At 45.8% G+C, this 10,464-nt stretch overlaps 1 protein-coding gene across 1 annotated transcript in view; it reads left to right on the top strand.

Annotated features, from left to right (window-relative positions):
- The first annotated feature begins 828 nt into the window (after window positions 1-828).
- Window positions 829-10,464, top strand: part of B4GALT6 (beta-1,4-galactosyltransferase 6) — a 64,687-nt gene continuing 55,051 nt past the window's right edge. Inside the window, exon 1 of the mRNA XM_022586901.3 lies at window positions 829-1,125. Within this exon, the coding sequence (XP_022442609.1) occupies window positions 1,011-1,125 (115 nt within the window). The 5' untranslated portion in view covers window positions 829-1,010. The remainder of the gene's footprint in view (window positions 1,126-10,464) is intronic.

The raw sequence follows: 10,464 nt of genomic DNA, 5'->3' as shown, positions 1-10,464 counted from the left end.
CCTCCGCGGCTCCCCCGCCCTCGCAGGCCCGCCTCTTCTGCGACTCAGACGCGGCTCCGACGGCGTCTGGCCTCCCCCTCTTCGGACTCCTAGGCTCTGCCAGCCGCGCGAGTCACCCCGCGGCTCTTCGCCTGGTGTCCGCGGGCCGTGCGGGGGCGGCGCCGGCGGGGGCGCCTCACCCCGGGCCGGCGGCGGTAATGCTGCTGCGGTTGCCGCCCTTGCGGCCGGGCGGACAGCTGGCGGAGGCAGGAGCCGGAACCGGAGCGCCCTCGCCGCTGGCCGGGGCGCCGCCCTCGCCTGCGCTCGGCTCCCGCGGCCGCCGCGGGACGCCGGGGCCCGGCGCGGCATGAGGAGGAGGCTGCGCGCTGGCGAGCGCCCAGCTCCTCTGCCCCTAGGGCCCCCGCGGGCCCCGGCGCGTTGCGCGCGCCGGCTGCGGCCCCAGCGCCCACGCTAGCCCCGCGCAGGCACGAGACGCCGCGGCCCCGAGGAGGAGGCGGCGCAGGCCTGCCAAGCGCGGGCTGCCCGGACCCTGAGCGCAGGGGCTTCGCGACCTGGACCCCGGCGGGCGCGGGCAGCAGGAGACGCGGGGGAGCCCGGCTTGCTGCAGTCGGCCGGCCCTCTCCGCAGGGTCGCCGCGGCGCGCAGCCCGCACCTCTCCCCACTTAAAGCCCCTCCTCTCGCCGCTACCTGGCGTATCGAACGCGGGTCCTCGCCCTTTCACGGCCTCCTCGGGTTATTTGGTCCCCGGGGCTCCCTGCCCTGCGTCCCCTCCCCCCTTCCCGCGCGTCCTCCCACTCTTTCCCTCCCCCGGCTCCCCCGCCTCTCATTCATTCCGTCGGCTTCCTCCTCGCTCCTCCTTCCCGCTCTGGCCCCTCTATCCCAGATCCTCCCCGCGCGGACCCCGCTGCAGTCCTGGGGTTTTTAGCACATTCATGGAAGTTTAGGGCCTGGACGGTGCCCCCAAGTCCGCCTTGAGAGCGCAGCCCGAGCTGCCGGCCGGGAAGAGGAAGATGTCTGTGCTCAGGCGGATGATGCGGGTCTCCAATCGCTCCCTCCTCGCCTTCATCTTCTTCTTCTCCCTCTCCTCGTCTTGCCTCTACTTCATCTATGTGGCTCCGGGCATCGGTAAGCACCGAGACACACCCTCACTTCCCACGGTCACAGTGAAGGAAACGCAGCATGTTACGGGATTTGGAAGCTGTATAAACAGGGGCCCGGCAGAAAGCATTTTATTTGAAATGCGATTTCAGACCTGTCACAGAAAGTGCTTCGGGGCATGGCTTTGGCATGTGAGTTTTGTCAATGCACATTTAAACAACTTAAAGACTGCGTTACGTGGACAGAGCAAAATAAGGTGTGATGGCCCGAGATGCCCTGGTCGCTTTCTTGAGTATTCGTGACAGCTTTATCCATTTAATATTAAGTTTTTAAGTTTAAACTTAGTAATCGTAATTTTATTCAAACACTCTCAGCTATATTAACTAGTTGTAAAAATACGATGGAGAAACCCACAGTAGGGAATGTGATTGAGTTCAAGAATGTACTGTTCTAGTGTTCTAGGTCGCTTTTTTAGAATGGGGTCAGTGAACATTTGTGCCACACTTCAGGAATTTTTAGGCGATGAGTTGTCTAGTAAAAACAATGCTCCAATTGTTCAGTGTGCTTGGGTCTGCTTTGCAAGGGTAGGTAGCCTCTGCTACCTGTTAGGATGAATTCTGAGATAAGATGATTAAATTAACAATTATGCAAGATAGTTTACAATTTGAACCTATTACCATTTTTTCTTTTGGTTTCTAGTCCAAAATACACTTTTGTATAATCTGCTTGAATTAGCCTCTTTAGTAAACATCCTGGTTTCTCAGCCCCTCTGGTTGAAAAGGTGCCAGTGTGGCATTCACATGACCGAAGAATCTGAACTTCATATGGATATTAAAACACTGTATTTCCAGAGCTTTTCTGAGTTCTTCCGGGTTATTATGTATTTAATGTTAAATGAGTTAGTAACATTGTGCATCTCCTATCATTTCTTTTTAGACATTAGTAGTTTTTTGAACCAGCACCATTTCTCCCGAGTGAGCTAAAAATGTATGTATGGCCTCTTACAAAGTGAAAACACCTGCAGAATTTTAAGATGGAATTATTATCAGGGCATTGTCTCACATGGTAGTAGATTATTTCAGTGGATTGCAGGGGGGAGGGAAGAAACAGACCTCACCAAACCTCATCAAGACTGCTGTGTTTCCTAAAAATTATGTGACTTTTCTTGATTAAATTTTCAGGTTCAAGTAAAACGTATAAGCTCAGAATGATGCTTGAGAAGGCATAAATTGTCGAAACCTTGATATCCCGAAATAGAAGTTTGGGGTTAAAGTTTGAAAAAAATATGAGTATTTCAACATATTATTTTCTTTTAATGCAGTTTTTTTCCTTTAGGCTAAATTGGATACATCTTGAAGCCTGTAGTAGAAATGACAGTGATAGCTCAGTGGCTTTGAGAGTAGTTAGCCAAAATATTCAGCAAGCTTTTTCTTAAAATTCTCTGCCATTTTGGAAGTCTTATCAATTAACTTCTCATTCTGCAGCAATTTTTACTTTCTTATGTAGCTCTTTAAAGGTGGACATCTTTGGGGGATGTTATTTTATGAGATATTTTAACTTTGAGAGATTCTGGAGAATTTTTTTTTTGCACTTAGATAACAATTTTCTTACTTTCTTGGTATTTTGAGTAACATATTAAAATTACTCCAAAAGCTGACCAAAGGAAATCAGAATTCCAGCTTTCACTTGATAGCCATTTTTTTGTTATTGCATTAATATATTATCTGTAGATTCTTAAGATTCAATTGATGTGAGGTAGTAATATATCTTTCTTATTTCTATACTTAATGTTTGCCATAGAACAGTCACTGACATGGCATAAAAATTTGGGCAGTTGTCTTCTAGGCAATTAGGTTGACATGATTTAAACTACTCTGTTCTTTTGGGTCTTCTAATTTATAACTTAAAAAAATTGATTGAAGCCAGTAAGAAGAATGAAAACCAAAACTTGTGAAGTGTTAACAGTTTGTTAAACTGAATCTGTTTCTCAAACTAGCATTATTTAGCAGCAAAAAACCCTCCTTACTTTTAATTATTGAGAAGCAGTTTTCCAAAACTCAATTTTTTGCTTGAAAGCTTGAATTTTGTCATTGGTAACACATACTGTCAGTTTTTCTTGAAGCGTCAGGCTCATTTTGCTCTTTTTGGGGGAAATGTAGGTCAAATACAGAAGTCTAAATGAGCATAGTTTTTCAGTTGTACCTTTAAGTAAAAATGATGTTCCGTGAAAAAAGTGTGGCTAGTTCAGCTCACAATGCAATGATCTATTGCACAATTTGATTTTCAAGACAACCAGAGTACTTTGGTATGCTGCAGAAATGCCTTATGCATACTTCTCGTTTCATCACAGATTTCTTTTTTCTCTTTTCTTTTTTAAATTAATTTTTATTGGAGTATAGTCGATTTACAATGTTGTTTTACTTCTCAGTTATACATATACATTTATCCACTCTTTTTTAGATTCTTTTCCCATATAGGTCATTACAGAGTATTGAGTAGAGTTCCCTGTGCTGTACAGTAGGCTCTTGTTATTTGTTTTATATATAGTAGTGTGTATGTGTCCATCCCAGTCTCCCAGTTTATCCCCCCCCCGCTTCCTGCTTGGTAACCATAAGTTTTATTTTCTACCTCTGCATCACAGATTTCTTATTAATGAGACATACCCGAAACTAATTAGGTTCTTATAACTAGTTTACATTAGATATATATAGAATCTTTTTGAAATAATTCATATTTTAGCCTGAATTACATCTTGGGGCAGAATTTTCTTGTGACTAAAATACATGTTATGTAAGAGAGCATTTTTTAATTGATCTTAAATAAATGTTTCAAATCTCTTATGTTAAAAAATCCATGTTGATCCTATCCACATCAACCTCTTTAGTAGACATCAATTGTATTTTCCTGCGTTTTTTGCCCAGAGACCTGTTTTTGTTGTGTGTCTTCCCCCAGGCAGTCAGTCCTATCATTTTAGTTACTCTTATTAGTCTCCTTCCTCAGCGTTCTCCTCTCCCTCTCTTCCTTCTGAGAAGGTAAGTACCACACAGTTGTAGGTAGCAGAATATGTTTAGTTTCCAATGTTTTCTCATGTGGCTCAACAACTTTTTGACTCTTTGGATTTTAATCTGCAATGAATTCCAGCAAACTCAAAGCTCATTATTTTAAGAATCATTTGAAACACTTTCCTTGAAATTTCTAATTCATGCAAGAAACACAGGAACTTTCTTTATATTAGGAACTTTAGTACTAAGGGAAATTGGTCTGCAGACCACCCTCCACCCTGGAAATCCACCCAGTAGAGGCTGGTGCCCTGAATTTTTTCTCATTCTCTTTCTACTTTTGTGCATGATTGCAAAAAGGTGAGTGCAGTCTTCCCCTAAGGTCTTGCCTTGGCTGAATTGAAAATGGAGTTCCATTTAGTGTGAAACTGTTTTCAATATAACACAACATAGCGTCATTTACCTGCTATTGTATCAAAGGAGTAGGTGAACTGACTTATAGATCCATTCAGCAAACACGAATAGAGCACCTCAGATAGGCTAGACATTGTTTGAGGAAAAAAGATGACCAAGACAGAGTTCCTTCCCTCATACAGTGGGATGAGCGCTGTGAAAGGGCTGCATCAGGTCCTCAGAAAGCATGCCGTGGGGAGTGAGGTCTGGTTAAGGATTTCCAGAGGAGGTGATGGATAGGATTTATCTGGACTGAGCAAAGGGACTCTAGTCAGAGGGAACAGCATGAGCAAAGGTAGGTTCCAGAAAATAGGAGTATTTCCATCTGGCTACCATCCAGGGCGTGGGTTGGTAGATGGGCCAGATTGGGAAGAGTCTCGGGTCTCCCCTGCCCAGCCTCGTGCTCTGGCACTTGGGGTCCCTGAACTTCCTGGCCGAGAGAAACTGGCCTTGGTTCACACACAGCTTTATTAAAGCTGTCTGTGGTTAAGAAAGAAGTTGATGAGCCTTTAATCAGCGGGGCAGTATTGTGGGGGAGATTGCACAGCTCCCCTGGGGGTGGGAGATTTCACTGTCCATTTGACGGCGCTGACCTTTGTCAGACTTGCTTTCAGGCTGTTTTATTCTTTGCGTAGAGGTGGAGTCCGGTTGGGCCACTTTGGTGTGAATTCCTGTGGGCCCGTTGAGGAATAACCTGGCCATGTGCTTTGCTTTTTTGGGTCTCAAGGAGGTTGGTGCCCTGCTGGGTCAGGTGGAGCTGGGGATGGGTGGGCAGGGCGTGGGGGTGTGTTGTGGGAGCGGGTGGCTTAGTAGGTCCTTGCTCAGAGTCCCCCCGACGTTCTGGCTGGGTTTCTCTCAGTTTGCTCAGAGAGTAGCTTGTTAGTTGCCTGTAGCTTTCTTACGGCAGCCCTTTAGCCTCCTGGCTGGGAGAGTCTGGTTGTGCACTTCTGAGCTGTTACAGTTTGCTTTGTGTTTCAAAGGTCCTTCTGGTTTCTTTCCTCACCAAGTTCTCTGGTCACCATGGCTCTTTTGGGGGGTTCTTTTGGTTTGGGCCACTGTGTTGGGTATTTCTTTTTTCTGGGCCTCTCTTACTGGTCAGGCTTCCCATGCTAATATTTTTGTCTTCTGAGTAGCAGGAAACATCAGAAGTTCTGAAAAGGGGGATGCTGGAATCCTTTGTTGTAGAGCAGTTCTTCTGCATGGTGTGTGGGTTACAGAGGGCAGAGCCAGTGGCTGGGAGACCAGGTGGGAAGTTTTTTCAGTAGCTCAGGTGATTGAAGATTCGAACCTGATCAAGGTTGTAGTTGGGTCAGGGCAGAGTGGAGAGGATGTGAATAGTGGGATTGAAGGAAAAGGGAGAAGCTTGAAGACAATGCTTGTATTCTGGCTTTAGACAACCAGGCTGTGGGTCGTAGGGACTATAGAAAGGCAAGTGCCTTGAGGGGGCGATTTTGGTTTTAGAGATACAGAGTTGGGACGCTTATAGGATAGCCAGGAAGAACTTGTCAGTAGGTAGGCAGATGGACATAAGGGCTTAGAGCCCAGGAGAAATGTCTAACTGGAGAGAGATTTGGGTGTCTTCGGCATATAGGTGAATGATACATATCTATTTTTCCCCTGACACACCTGAGTTAATAAAACTAACTTGTGCAAGCAGAAGTGACTCATTAAGTTAGTTACTCTTAAATGTGGAATGATAGGGGTTAAATTGGAATATGAAGGAAGCCCAAGTGCAGTTTGAAGGGTTTCCCATGAGGCTCTTTTACCTTTTTCACTCCCCAGCCCTAAATGGGAAGCAGTGTGATTGACACTGTGGAAAGTTTAGATGGCTACCCAAGGACAGCTGGTGGAGGCTGAAGGCAAGGTAACGACAGATGAAATCCATCAGCCTAGGGCACGTGGAGAAATAGGAATAGGAAAATGAAGGAAGAGAGATCATGAAAGTGAAGAGAGACCTTCGCAAAAATAAGTAAATAAATAAAATTGATGATCAGCAAAACAAGCATCGCAGTGGGATATATAGTTCAGTGGGGTAAAGTCTGGAAGGAGAATCATGGATTTGGTAAGTAGGAGCTCTGTGACAGCCACTACAAGAGCTGTTTTTGTGGTGTCATAGGGCACCAGCCAGATTGCCTAGCCTTGGATTGGATTGCCTTGGGTTGGATTGTAAATCAGAGGTCAGACGAAAGTGGATCAAAGGAGCCTTATAAGATGGGAAGACCTGAGCTTATGTGGATGCTTGGGGAGTGAGGGCACGGTTTGAAGATTTGAGGAAGGGAACAAATTACAACATATGATCTAGGAAGACTTAATTCATTTACTTATTTATACATGTTTGTCTGTGGTTCTGCACTGAGCAGAATCCACACGGTCCCTGCCTTCATAGAGCTCGTAGCCAGTGGGAAATTCGCATAGTTGCAGAGCAACTATTCTGGAAGAGAGCGTGGAGCGCAGTTTGCTATGGGGCACCGGATGGGTGGATGGGGGCACTAGACTTGGCGTCAGGGAGAAGAGGGAGGTTAAGCTGAGGCCAGAAGCTTAAGTTAGGTGATTAAAGGGTGGGCCTGGGGAGAAGTGCTTCAGGTAGGAATGGGATATGTGAAGGCTAAGAGATGAGAGAGAAATGGGAAGTTTTTTTAAAAAAGAAAAAGGGTAGGGGGCTAAAGAATAGAAATCAGAGAGGAGTGTGGGCTGAAGCCAGAGAGAGAGAAATACGGGTCCAGCCATAGAGGACCTTGTAAGCTGGGTTTGAGAACTTGGACTTCAGCCTGAGGACAATGTCAGACCACTGAGCTTAAATTTTAAGTAGGAGAGTGACATGATCAGGTTTGCATTTTAGAAGTGCTTAGGCTGTACTGGTGTGGATGGATTAAAGTCAGCAATTCTGGAATCAGGGAGACCAGGTAGAGGGAGTGGGATGAAGTATATGGGTAGATTAATTTGGGAGATGGGAGAGGAGATAAAGACGTTCATGATAGCAAAAATTAGATGCATATGGAGAGGGAGGTTGAGGACATGCATACCTAATAAGGTGGGTGACTGAGCTCTTAGAGTGAGCGGCTCTGTTTACGTGAACAAATGTTAGTATAAACTGTTTCCTAGACTAGGTTAAGAGATTTGGTTTCTACCTTGGCACATACTAGAGGCTTAGTGAAGGGTTGTTGAGTGACTGTTTCCGATTAAATCACTGCTTTTGGTATGGCAGCTCCAGTTCGTTCTCTTCCCTGCCCACTCATCAATACTATTCTAGTGTTGGATGTTAGACACCTTGGAAGAATATGGAGGGGCTGTCAGGGGATGAGGAACAGTGGAGAAAATGCCAGGATTGGTCAGTGTATTAGTTATCTATTACTTTCTAACAAATTACCTCCAAATTGAGGGTCTTAAACCAACAAACATGTATTATCTCATCGTTTCTGTGGCCAGGAATGTGGACACGGTTTGGCTGGATGCCTCTGGTTCAAGGTATCTTACTCGGCTACAGAGTGTAGCTCAGGGCTGTGGTTGGAGGCTCCACTGGGGGAGGATCCGCTTCCAAGTTCACCCACATGCATCTGGGCAGGATTCTGTTCCCTGAGGGTTGTTGGACTGAGGACTTTGCTTCTTCGCGGGTTATCGGCTGGAGGCCTCACTCAGTTCCTTGCCCTGGCACCTCTCCATTGGGCAGCTCCCAGCCCCATTGCTTTCGCCATATTTTCTTTGTCAGAAAAGAGTCTCTAGGTCCAGTGCACACTCAAGGGGCAGGGGAGCCTTCTCAGAGGCTGCTTACCGCCGTCAGGTTGCCATTCTTTTATTTTTATTATTTTATTCTCTGGTTGCCATTCTTGAGCGTATCTGTTAACTCAGCTATGTTGTTTCAGCATGAGTGAATCTAAATCCTATGACCTTGTGGGAAATTAGGTATTTTTGAAGGGGATATTGATTGATTGAAATCTGACAATGCTAAATACCATTCTCCTTGTTACCATTTTATAAGTAAATTTGACGTCTATTAAACAACGTGGCAGAATGAGGTAGTGACGCATTTATTCTGCAGCAGTGTTTATCATTACTACTTTTTAATGTTTATTAAAGGTAAAAATAGCCGTGTCTGTGGACACCTTAAAAAGAGAAACGCCTAATCTAGGTTTGTCGTCTCTGTATTGGTAGGTATTCCAAATACTATTTGGAATTTTGTTGGGAACAGAATGCATTTTCCTCTCGGGGCAGTGTTACATGTATAGAGGGTGAGTAATTCCCTTACCCATCTTGTGACCAGCCTGTTTATCACAGGATGTACTGCGAAGCTTCTCAGGACACATACGCTTGTGCGCATGGCGTTAGGCTCTGGTGGTTGCAGCTGTGGCTAAGCCTCTCCCCACCGGAGCCCCTCTGTCTGAGGGCCCCGGGCCATGGGAACTTTGGACACAGAGGCCTTGGCTCTGGAGCCAGAGCTGTGTGCAGAGAAGCCCCAGGAGCAAGATTCCAGAGGTCTGCTATTGGAGCTCCGCACCCCCTGCCCCGTGCTAGGAGAATGGCCTTGTTGTAAAGGAAGAGAAGGAAAGGCCCCTAAAGATCACCACTTGCCCAGAGTCTCACGCGTTGTTGTTGGAAGAACTGAAGTGGATGATTTTTGGAAAAGCTGAACTGTGCCCCTTGGGATTTCTGTGCCTTAGTTGCCCTGGAACATTGAAGATTTGGGGGACATATGACCTGTGTCTTCTTCAGCTTTAAGGAATACCCCACGGAGAAGAGAGGAGACTCTTCTGGATAGTGTGAGAGCAGTGAGCGTAATTACGGGGCAGGTTTTCCGCTCTTTGTAAAGAAGCCAAACCAGACCATTCTAACTGAGCTGTAAACAACAAAATAAGCGGCCTGCTAAGCGTTCCTTTCGTAACCTGTTCTCCAGCCGAGAGTAGATGACCACAGGTTAAGGCTGGAGAAGGTGCTTTGCTTGGGGGACCGGACAGGCTTCTCAGCCCCTTGCCCTCGTTTCCTCGGCGCTGTGTTCATCTCTGCAGCCCTCTCCCTCTTCCACCTGTGCCCACTTCTACCCACCTGCCTTTGTGACTCCTTTTCCCTTTCCAGCCTGCCCCTCATGTTTGTCTTAACCTGAGTGAAAATGTGGAGGTGGTGAGAAGGAGGTGCGTTGTGGAGAGATTTTTCTAGAACTTGGATTTCCTAGGTCCTATTTGGGAGTTCTGGAGAATGGAGAGCCCCTCCGGCTTTGTGTGTTTACAGTTTTCTCCTTCCGGTCCATTTTCCTGGCCGCCTTAGACCATGCTAGCTCTTGTGACCACTGCTTGGACTGTACTTTTTTTTTTACCAGTTTAATCAGAGCAGCCTGCCCCCAGCTCTTTCTCCCTTGTCTTCTCTTTTTTCTCCTTTTCCATCTGAATCTCTTTCTTTTTCTTTTTCTGATTCCCAGAGGCTCCGGTGATTGAATATTTATAAAGTCTTTTCTTTCCACTTCTGCCTGTTGTCAGGATGATAACAAAGAGAATAAATAATATACGAGTAATATTGTGATTCGAGTTGAAGATTGGGTCCATTGAAGGTTAAAAGGTTTTCTGAGGATACCTACAATGCCATGGAAACTGGTTTACTCTAGTTATTACTAGGTATTTTTACTCATGTCTTGGGCCCACTGGAGAGTTTCAGGTAGCACCCCAATTTTATTTCTCTCTAGCATGTATATCCTATACTGGGCCGACTTAATTTGTTCTGTTTCATGGGCATACTTGTTTTCTGTCATGGCAGAACTTGACAGAGTTCAGTTTAAACCACAGCAAAAACCCTCCTCAGTTAAAATAGGAAAGATAGCTTAAAGGATGTTTGTCAGTTTTATTTTTGGCTATGTGGCACGGCAAAATGTTTAGGAAAACATAAATCTCAAATTTGTAATTAACTTTTTTTCTCCAGAGGCATAATAAGT

The sequence above is a fragment of the Delphinapterus leucas genome, chromosome 14 (assembly GCF_059928025.1).
Source record: "Delphinapterus leucas isolate spDelLeu-1000000601 "Yukka" chromosome 14, BTC_Dleu_Yukka2, whole genome shotgun sequence".
Taxonomy (NCBI): domain Eukaryota; kingdom Metazoa; phylum Chordata; class Mammalia; order Artiodactyla; family Monodontidae; genus Delphinapterus; species Delphinapterus leucas.
This window is presented reverse-complemented; position numbering and strand designations above follow the sequence as displayed.